The sequence below is a fragment of the Cavia porcellus genome, unplaced genomic scaffold (assembly GCF_034190915.1).
Source record: "Cavia porcellus strain 051 isolate PalLab524CR breed Dunkin Hartley unplaced genomic scaffold, mCavPor4.1 scaffold_7, whole genome shotgun sequence".
Classification (NCBI taxonomy): Eukaryota; Metazoa; Chordata; class Mammalia; order Rodentia; family Caviidae; genus Cavia; species Cavia porcellus.
This window is the reverse complement of record NW_026947490.1, coordinates 62,837,637-62,861,190: the sequence shown is the minus strand read 5'-3', so window position 1 is coordinate 62,861,190 and position 23,554 is coordinate 62,837,637. Positions and strand designations below refer to the sequence as shown.

At 37.8% G+C, this 23,554-nt stretch overlaps 1 protein-coding gene across 1 annotated transcript in view; it reads right to left on the bottom strand.

Annotated features, from left to right (window-relative positions):
* The window catches only part of Odad2 (outer dynein arm docking complex subunit 2), a 181,094-nt gene that overhangs the window by 140,916 nt on the left and 16,624 nt on the right, over positions 1-23,554 (bottom strand). Inside the window, exons 9-11 of the mRNA XM_063253714.1 lie at positions 19,998-20,197; positions 17,698-17,796; positions 14,340-14,487 (exon numbers count right to left, since the gene is read on the bottom strand). Coding sequence (XP_063109784.1) covers positions 14,340-14,487; positions 17,698-17,796; positions 19,998-20,197 — 447 coding nt within the window. The remainder of the gene's footprint in view (positions 1-14,339; positions 14,488-17,697; positions 17,797-19,997; positions 20,198-23,554) is intronic.

The window sequence follows — 23,554 nt, the reverse complement described above, 5'->3', positions numbered from 1 at the left end:
GAAAAATGTTTCCATGCCAGTATTAACAAAATAATACCAACAAAAACATCTATGGCTAAATCTCACAAGCATTGCTCTGGATATGTATGGGGAAAGTCTATGACATTTTAGTGACGTATATGAAACCCTAACTGGTCACACCATGTCCCTGAATAGGATAATTCAGTGGTGTTTAAATTGTAATTTTTTGTTTGTTTTTGTGCGTGCCAGGAATTGAACTCAGGACCTCGTGCTTGCCAGGCAGGTGCTGCACCACTGAGTTCCACCTCCAGCTGAAACTGCAATTTATCCAAAAGTAATTTATAAATTCACACACGCCAAGTTAAGTGCTAAGAGGATTTCTTTCATTTCTGTGTTTAATTCTTGATTCATTCTAAAAAGGATCCAGAATGGAAAACGCAGAAAAATTAGTTTTTAAAAATTTAAGGCAACTGCCTGCTCTACCAAATATTAAAATTCACCAAGGCCGTGGTGAGCAAAACACTGTGGAACTGGCAGGGGAAATCCAACTAAATCTGTGCAAGAGAGAAAGATCCAGAGACAAATTCTCACATGTGAGAGGCAGGACTTTTATTAGTTCATGTTTGTAGTGCATGCAGTTCACATTCACCTTGCAGATTGGATACAGGTCCATAATACAACTTGTTTTTTTTTTTTTTTAAATCTCCTTCCTATCCACACCCCTCCCTCCACCTCTAAATCCCCTTCCCTTATTTTCATCCTTGTTATTATTCTTAGCTCATGCTTACAACACACATTGTTTACATGTATTGAGGGTATTACGTTCCTGTACATGGCACCTCTTAATTCTTCTCCGTTTCCTTTCTCTTCTCCTTCTCCCCCTGGCCTCGGCCTCCTGAACCCCTTTCCATTTGCAAGAGACCTATCACCATGTCCCCTTCTATCCAGTCTTTATTATCCTCTTTGTTTGTACTTTGCCTTACTCGATGAGAGATACCATATGGTATTTATGCTTGTGTGTCTGATTTATTTTACTCAACATTATATTTTCCAGATGCATCCATTTTCCTACAAATGTCTCAAATTTATCCTTCTGTATAGCTGAGCAGAAGCTTCTGCGCAGCAAAGGAATCAGTTAGTTGAGAAAAGGGACAATTTACAGAAGGGACAAAAAGTTTTACTAATATTCCTCAGACAGAGGACTGACATCTAGAATATATAAAGAACTCAAAAAAATTTAGAGCACCTAAACTAAAAAATCCAATCAAGAAATGGGCAAGTGAAATAAATAGACACTTCTCAGAATGAACAACAAATATATGAAAAAATGTTCAGCATCTCTCACCATTAGAGAAATGCAGATTAAAACAATGTGAAGATTCTGTTCTGCTCCAGAAAGAATGGCCATCATCGGGAAGTCCAAAAATAATAAATTCTGGCATGACTGTGGTAAACAAGGGATCATCCTATGCTGTTGATGGGAATGTAAACTAGTTCAACCGTTTTTGAAAATATCTCAAAGAACTAAAATTAGAAACTCCATATGACTTGGTTATTCACCTTCTAGGTATCTTCCCCAAAGAGTCAAGGATATACTACAGTGATACATGCATACCAGCGTTTAGAGCACTGTAATTCATACTGGCTAACCCATCACCAGATGGCTGGATGAAGAAAAGGTGTCACGTAGGCATAGTGACATTGCAGTATTTGACAGTGGTAGCATCTGAGGTCACAGGAGAAGAGCAGGTGAGTCAATCATCTGTGTGGACAACTGTCTTTCCAGGAGGAAAGACTGCAGTAAGATATTCACATTACATGAGTTCCAGGTGGCTTAAGGATGTGAACTTGAAAGAAAAACTATTAAACTACCACAAGGAAATAGAAAATATTTTTTTCTTCAAAGAATGGCTTCAGAAAAACTTTTCTAGTTATTAAGACTCAAACCTATAAGCCATGAAATGAACGGTTAATGTTTATCAATGAGAGAAAAAACAACAGAAGAGATGACAAACTGAGACAAATATTTGCAACCAATATAACAGCCAAAAGATTAATTTGCATCATTAAGAATAAAAAGCTGGAGGCTGGGGATTTAGCTCAGTGGCATAAGCACCTGCCTTGCAAGCAGGCAGTCATGAGTTCGATCCCTGGTACCGATAAAAAGGAAAAAGACAAAAAAAAAAAAGAATAAAAAGCCACATAGAAAAGTGGGTAAAGGATGCAAGACAGTGATTACTGGGCACATGAAAAAAATATATTAATGTTACTACTAATCAGGAATGGGCAGCTTCAAACAAGATACATCATCTGTATCAGAAATAGTGAAAATCAAAGATTAAAATGATTGAAATTGAGAAAAGTAAAGCAACAGATTTTGATTCTAGAGGAATGATCTTTTTTTAAAATTTTATTTAAGGAGAAAAAGAAAAAAAGCAGAAAAAGGGTACAAGTTATACAGAATTTCAGAAAAAATAAACAGGAGGAAATCTATAGTTAATAGATTACATATTGTCATCTTAGAAATAGTTGTTCAAGTTACAAAATTAAAGCATATAAAGTGGACATTCAAACAATGAGATAGCAAACAGTTCTGTTCTATGCTCCAACAAAACTCAGTAATATGGTTTAGATGAATGATCTTAATAATTGTGAAGATTTAAAAGACTGTTGATGTCTAGACTCCATCCAGACAAATTCACTGAAAACCTGCATGAGTGGGCCTGGGTATCTGGGTCTTTTGCTTATTTTTAAGAGCCCTGGCTGATTTCATTTCATGCCCAAAGTTGAAAACCACGGGTGTGTTTTACTGGGAGAATGGTAACTGACATCTGCTTCCTGGAAGGAGCAATCAAAAATTCTTTTTATAAAACATGTTTGTTTATTACTCTTCATTATTTCCCTTTAAACGAAACAAGATGGCAAGTTTTCTCCAACTTTAATGTGTGCATATTCTTTCTTTTTCAAAAAGTTTTACTGAAGTTTGATGTATAAAACACTGCACATACTTAACGCACACAATTTGGTGACTAGATATATCTGAATACCGCAAAATCACCACAATAAGGGTAATAAACACCTACTACCTACAAAAGTTTTCTGTGCCTTTTTTGTCGTAAGAACATTTATCAAGAGCTCAATCCTCAAGTTTAAGTGCACAACAAATACTGTTAACTCTAAGCACTACATTGAACACTATATTGTACAGATCTCTAGAAAATATTCTTATCTTTTCTAAAAAAAATTTTTTTGTACTAGAAATCGAACTCAAGACCTCGTGCTTGCCAGGCAAATGCTGTGCCACTAAGCTATAATCCCAGCCCTAGAACACATTCTTGCTGCACAAATAAAACTACACCGGTCAGACAACTTTCCATTAGAGTCACCAAAAATTTGAATGTTCATTCTATTTGACCCAAGCAACTCCATCTTAAAGAATCCATGCAACAGAAAAAGTGTACATAATCCAAAGAAGATGTAAACATACTGTTGGTGGTAGTCATAAAAGTTGATTTGAACTGAAAAATTATCAATAAGTAAATTGTTAAATAGATTAATGCTATGGATCCATAATGAAATATTATGAAGTATTTAGAAGGACTGATGTATGCATAAAATATCACCAACACATAGTATTAAATATGCAGATCAAATGTAGGTTGAAAAATAATATGATTTCATTTATGTCTACAAATGACACATGTCTACATAGGTGAACAGAAACAGCTGAAAAGGGACTTTCACTCTTGTTTTCCACAGCTTAACTGTTTGCAGTGAGCACATGTTGGTACATTATTTGTATAATATTTTAAGGGCTTAAACCAGAGTGTATAAAATGCACACATGTTTCTTCTGTGCCCTCCATGTCACAGAAATAGTCAGCAGGCCAACCTCGGACAGGGAGGGAAACCGGGAGGATTGTCACCATCCCTGGCAACAGGGCTCTCAAGAACTAGTGGACCAGAACAGGACAGAGAGCTTGTATTTTTCCTACAAGTACACGGATTCCCTTAGTGATTACAATAGATCTATACCCATATCTATCTCCAATTGCACCAAATCCTTACTCAGATATTTAGGAGTTTTTCAGTAGGAAATATTATGTAATGAGATACAAATGTGTACTTTTAAAACAAAAAGTAAAGCATCACTGCACATTATACCAACTGGAAAACACAGCTGTTTTCCTCTGATCCATTTAGCATTCTGTAATAAACTTTTAGGGAAATGCATAGTGTGAAGAACGCTGCAAACACATCAGGCAATGTATTTCCAAAAATGATTCATTTAATATTTAGGTCATTACATAGAACTGCTTCAGACATCAAAATGCTTCATGGTAAAACATCTTACAGACAATTACATGCACATGGGAAACATGGAATTATGCTCTATTTGGGATAGTTAACAGTATGGCTCATGAATAAATACACAAAGAATGGATGAATTCATTAAATGGGTTAAAGTTCCAGAGGTCTCTCTTGAAACTTGTGGTTTCTGTTCTGCAGATTTTCTTTGGTGCTAGGGTTAAGCCTGGGGTCTTGGGTATACTACACCCCAAGTCCTGGTGTAGTTTTTCAGTAGTTATATTGATACGGTCATAAAACACTAGCTCTGGTAGTATACCATTATGAGACAGTAGTACTGTGTTATCAAAAATTAGGCCACTTTTTCTCGACATTGATTTGTCTATGGTAGCCAAGAGGCAAGGAAGGTTTAAAGCTGAAACACTAAAGAGTTATCATTGACTTGTAGTCAGGCCCTCCACTGGCAATGCAAAACCTCTCCATCGTCCGTGGTTTCCACCCACCATCTCCTTTGTAATACAAGGAAGATGAGTCCTTCTGTAGGAAACAGACATAAAAAGAACACATATTTCTTTCCAAGTACAAGATTTAAATGCATTTATTTGTCCACTGCCATACTTACAAAAGCATGCTTACAAGCTCTAAATAGAAATTACAGTACATGATAGAAATTTAAATATGATTTCTAACAGATAATTTTTAAAAGGCACAGAAGTCCTTCTCTTCTTGTTGTTCGTGAAGTTTTCAAAAAATGTGAATCCATGTCAACACTGCAACACGTGGAGTAACTCAAATGTTTCTCCAGAAAGCTGTGCTACGTTTCCTTTTTTAGGTACTGGAACTGATTTGAGTACATAATAGTGACCACTGGTTTCAACTTTTGAAAGAGTCTTTTTAATGAGAATAATTTATGCTCTCACAGTTCTTCTCAATCCCACTAAGTAAAAACCTAGCAGAAGAGTGCACTGTGACATCACCTTCCAAATATGAATACTGAGTCCCTTTATAAGGAGGGCTCCTCATTTCATCTCACTTGAACAAAGAAATCCAAACACAGAAGATAGCCAGCTCCAAGAGCAAGGTCTACAGGCCTCCTGGGGCCTGAATTTCTTGACAGGGGGACAGAATAATCGGGCAGCGGGCAGTAAAGACGAAGTCTGGACATGGTCCCAGCTCACAGCTGCCTTCTGTGTGGCCCACAGAGAGGTATTTCTCAGCTTTTCCACCACTGAAACAGGGATCAAACCTGCCACTCCATACCCCAAACCCAAGTAATGAGAATGGAATTTAATTAGCTCTAATTGATTGCAAAGTACGTCAAATTCCTGTGATGAAAAATCATTTAACTCTAAAGTACCACTTAGAAGAGCACTTCAAACCTTGAAGAGTGTGGGGGGTATAATCAGTTCATGTGTGATTATTAAGAAAGCAAGCCCCCCAAAAGCAATCTTTAACAGAGATTGGCAAGGAGGAGTCCTAGGAGCCTCTTCTGAAGATTACAGTCAAGTGGCAGCTCCAAAGAGAGCATCTTATAAGTTGTCACTCCAAAGTAGAGACTCATTTTTGGTAGGATGCCCACCATCTTTGTTTCTCATGGCCTGAAATTTTGAACTTGTGGATACAAAGCAGAAGAATAACTAGCAAGCTCCCCAGTTCATGTGAAAGTTAAAAGCAGACAGCAATGTTTTACAAATTTGGTCACAGAAAATAAACAAACTAGGCTTCCCTCAGGAACCTGTCACGGGTAGAGGAAGAAGATAAATGTGTGGGAGTGACCACCCTTTCCCTCTGTCGATGCAAACCCCTGGCACTGGCCTGTACCTCGCCACCAAGACATCGCAGTATGTCTTTGTAAATCAACACTTTCAGGGTCTCACTCCCATTGAATTCTGGGTAAATTCCCAGATGCAGAAATAGGCACCCCTGTGGGAAATGGCCCCAGGAATCAACTCTGCCTTCCTCCATCACTACAGTGGGTAGTGGGGAGCGAGAGAAGGGGTGAAGCACTTCCGAACAGGGACAGATGTCTCCAAATCTGCTTACTAATAGTACCCTAGCTGCGTCTAAACCCGACACCAGAAATGTCTACACAGGTTACCACCAAGTGACACTCCAGAAAATGCCAGCAAGAAAGGGTTCTTAGCAACCATGTTCTTGACATCACTCTGGCCTCTGTGAATTTTTCTTGGATTTGAGAATCCTATATCTAAATTCCATACATAACCCACCATCACTCTACATGAAAACGGGTTCTCACAGGCTTTCAACCTTGGGCCTAGCAATTTACTCTTAAGTTTAAAGACACTTACACTGACATGCTTGAGGTGCAAAGCTACTTTCAAAGATGACCTTTCTATTTTTTATCTCACTCACCAAAGATTACTTGCTTGTATTAATTTACAATATTATAATACTTGCAACTAATAAATTCACATTCCCAAGCAAACAAAATGTCCCATAATTCTACTTCACAAAGGCATTGTTTTCACACTTTATTTAGAAATGAGTGAAACTTCGTTATAGTTTCAGAGACTCACAGAATTAGTGTGAACCTACATATTACCAAACTATCCCCTCAAACTTTTGGAAATTATCAAAAGCAAATCTTTTTTTTTATGAGATTTTTAAAATAGTCCTGACCAAGGGACAGAATGTTATCTTTATAAATCTAATCAATGCAGCAATAAAGTAGTATCTAAGGTGGAAAAGTGGGGAAACACGGCAACAGCAGAGGTAACTACTCCGGCTTTGAGGGAGGAAGAGCTGCTCTATGGAGTTGGGAGAACGAAAGAGCTTCTCCTTCGCACCGTTTGGGCAGGGGACGCAGGGACCGGCTTGTGCCAGTCAGTAAGATACAGCACAAGACAAAGAAATAACTGAATATGTCTAATAGGGAGCAGCTGAGACCTCCTGAGCCATCGCAAGTAGCAGAAGGCAGGATGGGTGTGCTTCTGGGTCAGGCGGCTGAAAGGGGGTGGTGCTCCACCTAGAATCAGGGTACAGACTCCTCAGCTGGGGCACAAAAGAAATAGGGAAGTTGGTGAGTAAAAATGCAACATATTCGTTAATTTAAAAATGGCATTGTTAGCACGGTGCTCTTAAGAAACTATGCTTGAGAATTGGAGAGTTTGACATTTTTTTACTTGTGAAAAGAAAATGGGGCTCATGTCCATCACTGTGAGGGCACACTTAGAGTATACACACCACACGGCTATGAGGCTCCAAACTGTAAATATTTAAGTGACTTTGAAAGAAAATACTGACTCGGCCAGGAACCCCACTGACGGGACTGTTCTTAAGTAACTTTAGTGGCTTTGGGTCCTCACACGTATGTGAAAGATGGGGGGGGGGGGTCCACTGGCTCAAAGTGGACAGGTAAGTATGCATGTGTGCATGTGGGTGTATAATTTTGTTTTTTAAATGAAGGAGTGCATTATTTACTGTTATTTGACAATGCTGTGTAAATTTATATCTGATGATGATTTTCTCTTTGACAAATAAATGAGGAGCTATAAGTAATAAGGAGTTATAAGAGTCTCACATTCTGGTGTTGATTTTACTGTGTGTTGGAAATGCCACTACACAACACGCAACCTGCATTCTCACATTGCTCTTAGAGTCTTTGAAAAAAAAAACACATTGTGTTCGTTAAGCCCAGATGAAAAGAACATATACATATATAAAACTTTTGCAAGTTGAAGTGAACATATGTCACAGCCAAATAATTAAGTACAAACTCGCTTTACTGATGTGCCAAGATCTGAGCTCATAGCCCCTGAATAAATAATAAGCTATGGAGTTCATTGACCTGTTTGGGTATTAATGAGCTCATCAAACTTTTTCACCACTCACAGACACTGCTCCCCTTGGAAAGTAGTAAGTAGAAAGTCAGGTCAATATTAACATTTCTCTGCCAGTTTAAACCTACACCAAAGTCATAATTTTATAAATTAAAATGTCAAGTATATTTATTTTGAGATTACCTAGAGACCTTCAATTTTGCATTTTAGAGACTTTTAATATCCTTTTTGTGTCTCCATAGAAAACATTTATCTGTGTCAAAAACCTTAAAATCATTTGTAGATATACTTTTTCTTTTATTGGCTATGTTAGGAATATTTACCTGTGGGAACTATAAGAATTCCAAGCAATTTACTGTCTGGCCAAAAGTATCACATTTGCACATGATTTATTGATGAATAACTTGTGCAAGCTTAAGTAGCACTTCATCAATAAATGTTTTCCTTAGCTGTTCAGGGACAGAAATAGTGCATCCTTTTTTGGCCCAATGCTGTACTGACTTACCCTGAATACTTGTATAACCCAACACAGTCACTCAACAGCTATTATGAGGAACTCTTTGCCATGGTCACCGGAGAACATTACCAAAGACGTTGTGTGTGTTCACTCAGGGCCTGCCCCATTCACTCTTAAAGGGGAAAGTTCTTTCCCCTCTTAGCACTGGGATCAGTTTCACTCATTGGCAACAGGCTTATTTTTGTTTAAGGATGCTTAAGTCTGTTCCTCACTGCACTAATTCGCTGTATTTTTCTTTTTACTGGTTGCTAGAACACTCAAAGCAAAATTAGAGGGCCACTTAGGTAAGCCAGTAAGATTCTATAGCATACATTTCTGTAACAATAATCATAAGAAACAGAAATAATTACCTTTGTTAATTTTTACTGAAGACTTTTTAATAATGTGTGTTATGTATTTAGTATTCATCATAACCCTAACATACGGGAACTTTTATTTTTCTAACTTCACCAATGAGGAAACTGAAGCTTAGAGAGGTTAGTCAACCTATTGAAGGCCGGGGAGTTAGTAAATGGCCAAGTTCTAAGTCAAACGACGCTTCTCCAACATCAAAGACCACGCTTCTAGCAACTCCATCATTCTGCCTCCTGCTTCTGCCCCTTTGACTCTATTTCACTTTGTTGATGAAATAAAGATGGTGGACCAGGGCTGTCTGGAAAAGCACCACGGTTCTTCCAGTTCCACAGATTACAGCTCAAGGTAAATACTGCAAGGCAGTGCGTAAAGAGGGGCCACCACGGACAGCTCTGTGGCCCAGGCAAGCGGCAGATGACAGCTGGGAAGGTGTCATGAAGCACCACTTCAATGTGTGGTCTGTGACAAGGGGACCTGCCAAGGAGGTATACAGGAGTGAGCGGCTGAATCCACCATCCTCTGGGCTGGGTCTCCAAATTCCCAACACCTATAAAAATTTGGAATTCCTAGAAAGTTTCATGAGTTCCCAAAATCTTAAGTTATTCTATATTTTTTTCTAATATTTTCCATACATGTTTTTAAATAACAAGTGACCATAGTAATAGAGAATCATTGCCACAGTAATAAACCATGGCTTATTTTTAGTGGCAGAATCATGCTAAAAGTTTTGGAGGTTTTCTTTTAAGAAAAACTATTATATATAGTATGAGTTTATTGTTACTATGAAGCAGTATTATGTGGGTCAGTCAGCTTTTGGTCTCTATAATAAATACCTAACACGGGCCTGGGGATTTAGCTCAGGGGCATAAACGCCTGCCTTGCAAGCAGGCAGTCATGAGTTTGATCCCCAGTACCGATTAAAAAATCAATCAATCAATCAATAAATAAATACCTGACATAATCAACTTATAAAGTAAAAGGTTCATGCTTTGGCTCACGGTTTGGAAGTTTTAGCCTCTGCTTGGCTGGTCCCAGTGTGAGACGGTGACACACAGCAGGAGCATATGGGGGAGCACAACTGCTTATTTCATGGTCAGGAGGCCAAAGAAAGAGGAAGAGACTGGAATCCACACCCTGCCACCCAGTGACCTGAAGGCTTCTGTTTGGGTCTCATCCCTTAAATATCTCACCATCTTCCAATAGCTTAAGGCTGGGACCAAGACATTAGCACATTCATCTTGGAAGAATTCATATCCAATCTAAAACTATAGACACAATTATCTGTTGCAATAATAATTACATATTAAAAAGACATTTCCACCATTCTGGATTCCTTGGTAACAGAAAGCATTAAATAAGGGGAGCAATGACACAAAATAACTGCAGAGCAAAAACCATATCAATCAAAAGAGCATACAAAAATACTTCAGATTTATAAAACACAACTCTTAAAATTAAATTTTAAAACACACAAAACATTAATTATCCTATTTAAAAGACTTGGCCTTTGGTTTATAACAAATATGCCAAATTAGAATAACAAATATTTCCTTCATTTTGTATTGATGTTGGTCAGGTCATTAAGAGATTTCTGCAGAGCGGATGAAAAAATATGGTATTTCTATACAATGGAATACTGTTCAGCTATAAAAAGGATGATCTTGAGGCCTTAATGGAGGCAACGTGAGAATATCCTCATTAGTGAAATAAACAAGACTCACATTAGTAAATATCACATTGTCTCTCTAGTGCAAAAAAAAATAAGAACTGACAGAATAATGGGATCCAAAAAGTATAACAGATACTATGAAAGTGAAAGGGAAGGAAAGTGCTCTAAAGAGTGTAACGGTATGTATAGTGTGTAAGATAGATGCCCATATTACTGAATTTCTATTGGGTCATTGAACAAAAGGGTTTGTACTGTCAATGTTTGAGTGTCTATCCACTTTTTATGCTTTGATTTCGTGACTTTGGCAACTATTTTTAAGATGACAATGGATAATGTGTCAACTAGCGATTTTATGATGTTAATTTTTTAAATTCGGTATTATTCCACCTTGTTTCTGTTTTTCTATTTTTTAAAAGTTTCTTTCTTTGAAAAAGAACAATATGCAATATAACAACCATTGTTAAATTTCTTTCATTCTGATTTCAAAACCTGTATTGTTATTGTTTTGGGTTTGTTGCTGTCTCTCTCTTTTGCTTTTTGTTTTTCTTTTCTGATCTTTTTTCTTTTTAAAATAAAAAACAAACAAAAGGACCACTAAGTTGAGTGTTATTATTTCATGTACATATGTATCCATTTTAAAATATAAAAATATTTTAATGTCATTTATTTTATTTTTAATTTAAAATAGTAACTGTGTATACTGTATCCATACACATATGATATTTTTATGTATTTACATTGTGGAATGATTAAATCAAGCTAATTAACAAATCAAAAACCTCACATACCTGTCATATGTCATGGCAAAAGATTCAAAATCTACTCTTAGTGGGGCTGGGGATTTAGCTCAGCGGCATAAGCGCCTGCCTTGCAAGCAGGCGGTCATGAGTTTGATCCCCGTTACCGATTAAAAAAAAATCTACTCTTAGCAATTTTGAAATATACAGTGTATATTGTAGTATATGTTATGGTCACCATTCTGGGTTCTACATCACTAAAGCTTAATTCCTCCTGCCTTACTGAGATTTTATTTAACTGAAATCAAAGAACCTTTTGACCAAACTCTTCTCTTTCCCCATCCGCCTCCTAACCTAGCCTCTGAAACTACCATTCTATGCTTTAATTCTATGAGTTCAGTTTCATTTAACACAATATCCTCCTGGGTCATTCACACTGAAGTTTACAAATGACAGAATTTCCTTTTTTTGAGACAATAATATTCCAATGCCTGTGTATGCCACACTTTCCTTAACCATTCACTGATGAATACCTGGGTTGCATCTGTAACTTAGTGTGAACAGTGCTACAGTGTACATGGGAGTGCAGATGGTCCAGCATAGAAGGTCATTCCTATGGGTGGATGCCCAGTAGTGGGGTTTCTAGGCCACCTGATAATTCTGTTTCTAGGTTTCTGAATAACTTCCGTATCGTTTTCCACACTAGCTTTCCTCCACACTCTCACCACTGCCTATTAACCTTCGGTGTTTTGACACACCCAATACAACAGGCGTGAGGTGGTACCCCACCGTGGTGTAAGTCATGCTGCACTGATGATCAGCAAAAATGAGCCTTCCTTCATACACTCATTAACCACCTGTGTGTCTGTCCTCTTTCGAGAAATGTATTTTTAGGTTCCTGCCCATTTTCAAGTGGGATTCTTTGTGTTCTTGCTGTTGAGTTCAGTTCCTTACATATCTCGGACAGCAGCCCCTCTTCAGATCTATGACTTGCAAAGTTTTCCTGATCTGTAGGCTGTATCTCCATGCTCGTCTCTCTTGCTGCTCAGAAGCTTTCAACGTGGTTCAGTCTCACGATTTTCTGGCCTTCCTGCCATATGCAAGAAATCTCCGCCCAAACCTTTGTCCTGGGGCTCTTCCCTTATCTTTTCTTCTAGTAGTTATACTAATTTCAGGTGCTGTGTTTAAGTCTTTAATACATTTTGGTTGATTCCCATGTATAAGACTCCTACTTCCTTTTCTGCCTGTGGATATTCAGTTTTGACAAGACCAGTTACTAAAGACATTACCCTTTCTTCATCATATGTCTTTAACGACAGTGTCAAACATCAATTTCTGGGCTCTCCACCCTATTTCACTGGTCAGTCTGTCCATTCTTAAGCTGGTATCATGCTGCTCTGTTTACTACACATTCATAATAGCCTTTGAAGTCAGGTATAAACATGAAAATATTTTATCTGCTTGCACTGATTTTGATTTGGCCACTGAAATCAAATTAAGATAATCAGATTTTGAATGAGTTTGGATAATTTCAATTTTAGATTAGTGATTCAACACACATTTGTCTTTTTAAGTTCCCTGTCCATTTTTAGGTGGGATTCTTTGTGTCCCCTACATTTCTTTTGTTAAATTTCTCACCAAGAATGAGTGGCAATAGACAACATATATAATAAGGAAAATACTCAAACACTGAAAAATGATGGCAAATATTACTGGTTGTATCTAAATAATGTGACATTCAGATCTACCAAGTCTGGTAGGGCTAATTGAATTTACCAGTTGAAATCAGAAACCACAGGTCCAAATGTCAAAAGAAGGAACTTATTTTGCTTCCAAAATTTATCATTTCTTGCAATACCACTAATATATTTGTAGGAAGTATGTACTGAAATAATTTTTTGTAGAAATGATTCTTGTATCAGCAAAGAAATACACAGAGCAAACTGTACACAGGGCCAACAGAGTAGACTGCGACCCACTCTCTCCTGCTGGTTCCTGTGCTGGTACCGGAAATGTCCACCTTTGCCTTTGACTCTGCCATCACCACTTCCTGGTCCTGCTTCCCATGATGTCAGGAGAGTCCTCCAAACTACTTACGATAATTATTAAACTTGAATTCTCCAAGAGAATTTGAACAGATGTTCCCATTTCCCCAACTTCTTTACTAATTTTTCTTGAGATTCAGGAACAGGAACACACACGTTTTCCTGAGACATACTGGAAATCACAGTGGAAGACCTGTCCTTGGAGATTTCCTATCAGAAGAAGTTTCTCCAGCCCTCAGAGGCCTACATGACTGCACTCACATGGGAGCCCTTTGCAAAACTCATGAAGCATACACACAGGCTATTTTATGTGAGACTGTGAGGTCACCTTCAGAGCATGGAAAAATACCTGTCTGTGGTCTAGAAGTCACATAAAAGTCTTTAAATATGCAAAGCTACCCTTGGCTGATTTGACCAAAGATGTGGAAAAGAAGAAAAAGGCATGAAGTAAATTAAAATGATTTTCTGTATTTTAAGCACCTCCATTGTATCAGATGCCATAACACACTTCTCACATGTATTTTCTCAATCCTAACAAACAAGTATCATTCATTTTATTCTATAGGCTGAGATAACTGAAACTCAAAAACATAGCTTTTTACTAGAGACACATCTTCAAACATAATCTGAGTCCAGCTTCAAAAATCCATGTTCTTTCTATCATAACAGACTGCAAATCATAAAATGGTGACAAGTCACAATATCTGTGGCCAGCCATGCCCATCTTCTCCTGCCCAGCCAAGAAAGATGGTGCTATGCAGCCTGGCTACTCCAGGATGCTCAGTCTTGAAACCTCAGGGTAACAAGACCTATCCCTGTGCTCAGTACTCTTACTTGGAAGAAACATACAATAAACATAGAGGCATAACAATATATACAATAAACACAGAGTCAGTTATATATATAAGATTTAAACAAATGCATCAAATACATTAAAAGTCTTCCTTACCTTTAAATATTTCACCAGCTTCTGAATTTGCCAATATTCTGATGGCAAATCTGCGTTGGCTTCCTGACGATGATCAGGTGGTTCTTCGTCTTCCTCACTCTCTGTAGAGCTCTCACTAGCTATTTCCTCAACCTTGTCAACACTCTTCCTAAAAGTAAGAACAACAAATTCATTGGCTAATCTTCAGCAGGGACACAGGTGCAGTGTGACAGTTTAGTGACATATATATGAGCCACAGATAGAGATCGATTCCATCTGAGTTCTAGGTTTAGACCATAAAGTATCAATTATTACATTAAAGACAAATGATCTGAATACACAAACCAGCAGAGTCTGGGTTAGAGGGTGGTATGGAGATGTGTCAAGTCAATTCCAATATGACAGCACAGCTACCTGCAAATAAAATGAAGGGAAATATATACTATGCAAACATTAGTCCAAAGATAACAGAAATTGTCATATGAATATCATATTAGGTAGGCATCCCAAAGAAAATAACCAGCAACAAAGAAGGACTTCACACGTTGATAAAACATCAGCCTGCAAGAGAACCGAGCACTCCTGACTTTGAGAACACAACAACAGCAGAAAGCTACAGTAAGCAAAAACAGAGCTAGAAGGAAATATAGAAAACTCTGCAGAGACAAGTGGCGGTTTCAACACTCCCTCTCAATGTTTGGTAAAATAACTAGCAAGAAAATAAGGAAACAGAGGAAATCAACAGCATACAACATACCACAGTCCTGCGTATGTGCAGCTTGCTATCTCTATGGCTTGAGTTAACCACAGTCAACCACACCCAAAAGTATTAAAATGAAAAGTTCCAAAAATAAATAATTCATGTTTTAAATTGTGCCATTCTGAGCAGCATGATAAAGTCTCGTGTCCCTCTCCCCTGTCCTGGCTGAGGTATGATCATCCCTTTGGCCTCCATACCCATCTGCATCACTGTCCATCTCCTAGTCACTTAGTGTCACCCATCACCAGATTCACTGTCACCACACCACAGTGCTGTGTCAATTGGTCCTGATGTGGTACCATAACCCTAGGTGACAACATCCACATCCTTCACCTCACTGCACATCATTACACAGACACTGTACATTCCACATCATCAGCAGATAGGTGACTTGGTAAAGTAAAATATGTCAGGAGAGAGAAACAGAGAGACCACATCGACAAAGCTTTTATTACAGTGCATCATTAAGATGGTAATATTTTAGTATTAGTTGCTGTTAATCTCTTGCTGTGCCTAGTTTAGAAACTGTGTGTATTAAATATGTATAAAAATAAATAGTATATATGTCTAGAGCTTGCTACTATTTGTGGCTTACAACATCCAACAGGGGTATTATGAACACGTCTCCTGCAGATCCAGGAAGACTATTGCAATTTAATACACATGTATAAAGGGCTCCACCCAACAAAAGTAAAATGCATATCCTTTTTAAACATTTAAAGAATCTATCACAAGGAATCCTGGGCCATAAAAAGGTCAACAACTTTTAAAGGATTGAAATTATGTAGAGCAGAGTATGTTTACTGACCCATGGAATCAAACTGAAAATGAGTAACAAACACAGCAAAAAAAAAAAAAAAATCTCCAACTACCTGGAAACTCAACAGCATACTTTCAAATAATTACAAGATCAAAAAGAAAGTCTTAAGGGAAGTCTGTAAAATATACTAAACAAAGGGAAAATGAAAATACAACATATCATAATCTGTAGTTTCTCAAATAACGCAGCCCAAGAGCAGCAATGGATAGCATGAGATTGTTATGTTAGAGAAGCCTTAAGCCAATCCTCTGAGGAAGGTAGAAACTAAAACAATTAGGGAAATGAAGAGCAAAGTAAACCAAAGCAAAGAGAATTCCACCAAGCCTAGAACAACTAACAGTAATTGTCCACTGTCTGCTCTAGACAACAGAGAACAACGGAAGGCAGTCAGATCATGAAAGCGCGTTGATCTCTAACTAGCTGAGGCAGTATCACTGCACATGCTTTACAATTAATAAATAAAGAATACTAACAATACCAAGTGCTGGCAAAAACAAGAAGAAACAATCTCAAACATTGCTAGTGGGAATGGAAAACTGCACAGCCGCTTTGGAAAAGTTTAGCAGTTTTTAAAAAGCTAAACATATAATTCCCATGTGTCAGTCACCAGGTATTTATCCTAAAGAAATGCTCACATCCATATAAAAACCCGAGTGTGACTGTTCATTCCATTACCCTTTGTAATATTCAGAAACCGCAAACCACTAACATGTTCTTCAGTGGGTGAAGGATTAAGCAAAGCATGGTCCATTAGCACCATGCGACAGTACTAAGGTGCCCATTGCTGACGGATGTCCAGGGTATCATGGTGATAAAAAAGGTCAATGATCAAAGAGGGATGATTCCATTTATATGCCATTCTCTGAGTGTTAGAAGTTGCGGTTGGTGGGGGACCAGAACAGTGTGACTAGAAAGGGTAGCCGGTGAGAGTTCCATGTGGTGATAGAACAGTTCCGGAGCCTGATTTCTCTGGTCATCACACAAACCAAGCTACTGAGGTTGACCTGATGGTGCTGTTACAGTGCTACAATTATACAATCACTGGAGGAAACAACCACTCCGCACTACATTTACAACTCCCCATCTGCCAAAATTATTTCCAAAAAAAGTTTTAGAATTAATTCTTAAACAAGTTGAATAATTCATTACAGCAAATCAAAAAAGTAAAAGCACAGTGTATAGCACAGTGTCTTGAAGTTTGGAGGGTTTTTTTTCACCCAAGTGTACAAACTTTATTATGTGTGAGATTTCTGCCATTTCCTGGCAATACCACTCTGAAACTTGCTAATAGAAGTGAGTGACTCTTCTCCTCCAGCTCGGCCACCCATCCGAAAGTCAGGTAAGATTTTTAGTATCCAGCTTTGTATTGGTCATCATTAAATGTTTAATTACAAATGGAACATATCACTGTAGAATGGAAAGTCAGCAATGATTAGCAAAAGGAAACCCAGGCAGGTGACAAAACTTTGCTAGGACACAATTATTCAGAATTAAGAGGTCAGGTGTGCAGGTCAATGATATTCCCAACACTTAGTTCCCTGCTCTTTGCATTACATCCATTTCTTTTCCTAGACTCAAGTAATAGTCAATCCTTGTATTTAGAGTAACTACATTAGAAAGAGTCTTTAAGTATAAAGAAATCCAGGGTTATAATTTTTACTGACGTTGCCAGTTACTGCCATATGTCTGTAAATATTTTAGGACCCTAACCTGTAGTAAGAAAGCTACTGATTAGCACACTAACTCACCCATTGTGCAGGGATAGCTTTAACCACAAAAACATGCCACCAGAAACTTACCGGAATAACTGTGCCCTTCCGTGTGAGACAGAGGCTCTGGACTTTTCAGGCTTTCCTCCATGTTTTTCTTCTTGGCTCTCCTTTACTGGGGTTTTGCGGCTAAAAACAAAACAAAACAGTGAGCTTTATAACCTTATGTTGTTGAAGAGGGAATAAAATCTGGTCCATCACTTGCGTATACTCAAACGATGTGTGTTCCGGACAGAGAATGACAAGTTCCAGCTTCACCTGACACTTACACACTCCTTTGCTCTTCGAGCAGAGTCAGCCATCTTGTGTAAAGAGCAAACATTCTGCCCGGTATTTCTTTGCCTTTACCGTGTGAGTCCATGACTCTGCATTTCCACTGTGGGTGATCACTGGTCTCCATTATGGTTCCCTGTGGTTTCTTACTTCCCCCCGAACACTGCAGTAGGCCTGTACCTGCTTTCCGAGGAATCCCCAGGCTTCCCACAGTCCTCTACACCTACTCTTCTCTCAGTAAACACTTGTGAAGGAAATTCATATTTTAAAGAACAAGTACATGAAAAAAGTATCCTACAACTCATTTCTCAGTTAACAGAGTCACTGATTCATTTTTCAGTGTCAGACTCTTTCAGAGTTGCAAAGATCAAACACATAAAGTCAATGATCATCAAGACAAAAGTATTTTCTCTCTCTACAGAGCACCTTCTTCCTAGCAGCTGTCTGGATTTACTTCTAAGTCACAGTCAACATGTGGTTCTCAGAATCCCTGCAGAGGAAGATACCACAGACACTGAGACTAGCCATGAGCCAGGTACTGACCCAGCATGTGACAACATAGAACATTATATATAGGCTGAAATTTGTAACCTATCTCCTAGAGTTTAAAAACTACTTGTTAGAGTTGGAATCTTTATCCTTCCTTAAGGCCCACCTGTTAAACACTTGGTCCACCAGGCATTGCTATTGTTGGAAGGCAGTTGCTAACAGGTAGTGTTCTGATTACCACCTGGAGATGAAATGGGTTTGTTGATCATGGACTGGAACCTCCAAAACTGTAAGCCAAAATGAACCTTTCCACTCTGTAGGTTAGTTATCTCAGGTACTTTATCATAGTAACAGAAAGCTAGCATAGAGGTGTTATGGTTTGTGTCTAGATGTTCCCCTAAAGCCTCATGCAGTCATAGGTAGGGCTTCCTTCGAGGTGGCTGGATCTGGAGTGTGTTATGCCAGAGTTGATTCATGGTGCAATAGTAGGGTCAAGGGCACTAAGATTAAGGCTGTGAATGCTGCCTGCCCTAAGTAGTCTGAATAACATAAAAGGGCAAACACTGTTAAGGTCTCTTGTTGCTTTTGCTATCTTCTGCTTGCCGTTAATTGGTTGGCTCTCCTCTGCAGTGCCTCTCTTCAAACCACCTTGCCTTGGAGCCCGGCAATTATGGACTGAAGCCTCTACAAACTGTGAGGAAATAAACCTTTCTTCACTTTGAGTGGTGGGCATTTTGTCTCAGCAATGAGAGAAAAGTAACTAAGACACCATGGTCTAGGTGACTTTGACTGTTCCAACATTTAAGTAGCACTGGCTTTTAATCTTTGCTTTGACACCTAATTACTGAAGGTTCCAGATGGAGTGAGTCTTGTATATGTCGTATACTCTAAACCACGATAGCAAACCTGTTAGACCAAGTGCCAAACTGCAACCCAAAATCCTCTTATTTATTGCAAAGTGCCAATACTGCAATTAAACCTAAATCTTGAGCTTTTAATTTATAAAAAATAACTCATTAATATCTTTTGTCTTAAAAGGAAAACACAATAACATATATGTCATAGGCCACTACCCTTTCTATAAACCAAGTGTCCACCTTACACAGGTCAGTTAACATCTTGAGACGTTATACTCATAGTATTTTTATAGTATTAAAGTTCTTCTTACAGAAGACCTTCACTATGAAGCATTCCTTGCTTAACTCTGTATAATTTTAATCATTCCAAATTCTCCCAGCACACACAATCAGGTCCCCATTTGTAAATTCACATTTTCCATGATATTTTATCATCTTTTCCATGAGTTATTTCCATGAGTTCTTCAACAGCTACACAAAAGTGAATTATGTGCTTCCCTTTGCTTCATAGTGTTCCAGAAATGAACTGAAATGCTGTCAGATATTTCCACTTAGAATACAAAAAGGAGGAAAAGTAGCACTTTTTACTATGGAAAGACACGCATACACGCACGTTGTATTCTTCTACTGTGAAACAAAGTTCTGGGGGGAAATGGGAAACATATAGTAACTGAAGATGCATAAGAAAGCTCATCAAAAATGCCCACATACTCTTTGGAGTCAACAGTGGTCCTCCAGTTTAAGCTTGGCTCCAATCTCCTGGTCATTTGAGTCTTCCCAAAGTTAGTTTGGGTCTTCTCCAGGTTACTCTTGTCTGTACCAGATATAGCTTTCTGGTCAGCATATGTCTCTTCCTTCTTAGGTACCTCATCAGTCTGATTCTTTTGTTGCTCTTCACTGAATTTATTCTCCTTTATAAAAAATAAGAATGTTTTACAACAATATCACTTCTGAATTACCTGATGCCATCTGAAGATTAACACCGTTGAAAAGTTTAGGAAAGGGAGTCTCAGATGCATAGCAACAAAATTGAATAAAGGTAACTTCAAGACCAAGGCAGCTCTTGAACAAACAGGCCAAGAGCAATGTGCACAACATGCTTTAAACTCGCAACACACACCCACACAGTAGCAGGGCTGGACCTACTCACTCATTGCCTTATGAAACACAATGCCTGCATTAGCTAGAATATGCCATCCAACAACACCCATCAGTAAAGAAGTATTATCAGTTCTTCACAAAGAATTCTAGAAAAAGGAAACATACTGGAAATCTCCCATACATATTATGAAGCCACATGGCCCCATACCAAAACCAGACAAAGACATGGAGAAAGAGGTGGTGATCCTGTGGCACACATGAAGCGGTAGGCATGCAGAGCTCTCTCTGCTGGCTTGGGAGCCCAGGTGCTCCAGCACCACCCCAGCAGCTGAGCATCAGATAGCAGTGCACACAAGGGCAGTGTTAGCACTTTTTAATAAATAAGTGGGTTTTAGGTTGCAGTTCGGAACTCAGTCTCTAAAAGGTTTGCCTCCGTGGCATTAAGAGATTGGGGGATGTGGGGGGGGATGTTAATGGGGAAAGGGGGTGGCACTCTCTAGGTGCTGAGCTCCACTTCAGCTTGAAGCTGAAGTGTATTGTACATCTGCTGTGACCACAGATGACCAAAGCAGACTGTGCATTTCAAAAAACTAGAAAAAAGGATTCTGAAAGTCTTCATCGTAAAGAAATGATAACTTTTAAGTAGATATAAATAACCTGATTTAAACATTATAATACATGCATATATTGAAACATTACAGTGTGCCCTATTAGTATGTACAAATTTTGTGTACTGATTAAAAATAAATTTTGTGAAAATGAAAAGACCATCTTTTAAAACAGGTAACTGAAAAAAGATGAAAAATAATAAAACATACCTGCTAACACATATCCTTCATGAATATAAATGAAAAAGACCTTAGAAAAATATTATCTAGATACTATAGATGATAGATAGGTAGATAGATTCAGATTTTAACTTAGATTTAGACCTAGGTCTAGGTCTAGGTCTAGGTCTAGGTCTAGGTCTAGGTCTAGATGTAGATTTAGATGTAGATGTAGATTTAGATGTAGATGTAGATTTAGATGTAGATTTAGATTTAGATTTAAACTTATCCCAGAATTCAGTATTAGGTCGATATTTGAAGATCAAGGTTATCACCATACCAAAAACTAAAGAAGAAAAATCACACGATCATCTTGAGACATGCAGTCACATCCACCCTCCCAGCAGTAACAAGTTCCCCTGCTGTAACATCAGTGGAGGCTCCCTGGGACGTGGGTAGAGGTGTTCTCCCCTCCCAGAGGGGTATGTCTGCAGCAAGGAAGACTGAACTTCATTCCTGTACAGGAGTCGTGAAGCAACCCATATCACCAGAGATGCCATGGAGGACAAAAGGGCAACCTTCCATCAGTGAAGCATCAAAAAAGCTTTGTTAAGAGATCTAAATAAAACCCGGAGTTTCACAACCTAATGCCTCAAATGCCCAAAATAATAAAAAAGACACCTGTTCATAAAATCAGGAAGGAAAATTACAACTTGAATGAGAAAGGATGACAGATGGGTACACTAAGATAAAACAGCTGACAAGATTTTAAAGCAGCCATTGTAAAAGTACTCCACTGACCAGTTATGAAGGCTTGAAAAATGAAAAAGTGGACAATTTCAACAAGCAGAATGTTTCAATAAATACACAGAATACGTAAAAAGAACACAAAAGAAATTGTGAAAGTGAAATTCATAAACCAAAACAGAAACTCACTGGATAGGCTCAACATAAAAGAGATGACAGAGGAGAATAATCCATGACTTTAAAGACAGAGAAAAAGAAATTAGCCAATGTGAACAAAGATTGATTTTTAAAAAGATGGACAGAGCAATCCTTAATATCTAACTGACCACCACAACGAAATTCTAACATCAGAACACAAGAAGAGAGGAAAGAGGACTGCACTGAAAATGTATTGTAAAAGTGTCTCAAACTTGGAAAAAGACTTAAGATTCCAGAAACTCGGACAATCCTAAACCAAATAAATGCAAAGAAATCCTTGCCAAAATACATAATAAATTCTGTAAAATTAAGACAAAGAAAATATATGAGAGCAGTGAGAAATAATATTCCATAAAGGAAAAACAATCAAAACAATGGCAGATTTCTTATGTGACAGCAAAGAGGTCAGAAGGAATTAGAACATTTTCATTCAATTGACAATTAAATAATTGTCAATCCAGAAAACTCCATCCAGTGGAAATATTTTTTAGGGATAAATAAGAGATGAAGACATTTTCAGGCAAAGGAAAACTAAGAAAATTGTTACCAACAGATCTACTCAAAAGGATTGCTAAAAGAAGTCCTTTTTGCAAAATAGAAAGAAAAAAATGAAGAAAAGAACAGTGGAAGGAGGGAAAAGCATGCACAAGAATTCTCTTGAGTTTTCTGAATATGATTGATGGTTGAAACAAAAGTTGTAACACTGGTTTAATTTTCAATGTATGCAGAGAAAGTAAAAACAGTTACAAGTGGGAGAGAATAAAAGGGATTTAACATAAGGTTTCTATAGTTCATTCAGCTGGTGAAATGTCAAGCCAGGGGTTATAATAAATCACTTGCATATCACCCTAACACCTTCAACAGCCACTAAAAAGCTAGATAAACTCAAAACATTATAGGTTTATAAAAATGAAATTCTAAAATATGTATCAACAATCCACTAGAAACCCAGAAAAGAACCAGAAAATTGAAAAAGAGAGGGAACACACAAAACAAAATGAAATGCAAATTTAATTTCTAACATATCAATAATTAAATGAAAATGATCTAAGCTCTAGCAATAGAATTTCCTATGGTGAATTTTTACAGTGGCCCAACTGCATACTGTCTATAAGAAACTCAATGCAAATGTAAGACAAATATGGTAAAACAGGGTAATACGAAAAAGTGACCCTTGAATGTCTTTGTCTTAAAAAAATGAGTCCTCTAGATTTTATATAGATTTAAGAGAATTAGTTTGACTAACATGTATAAGGCCTAATGTTATAAATACCTACAAAAATATTCACAGCTGAAGTAATCAAAATCTTATAAATATGACTAGACCAAATTAAATGTATCATAAAGTTTATTTTAAACAATATAAAGAAGACTAAATAAAGGCCGAGGTGGTAGCTCAGTGGTTGATTCACATCAGAATGTACAAGTTAAAGGATTGAGCATACAATAATTTTC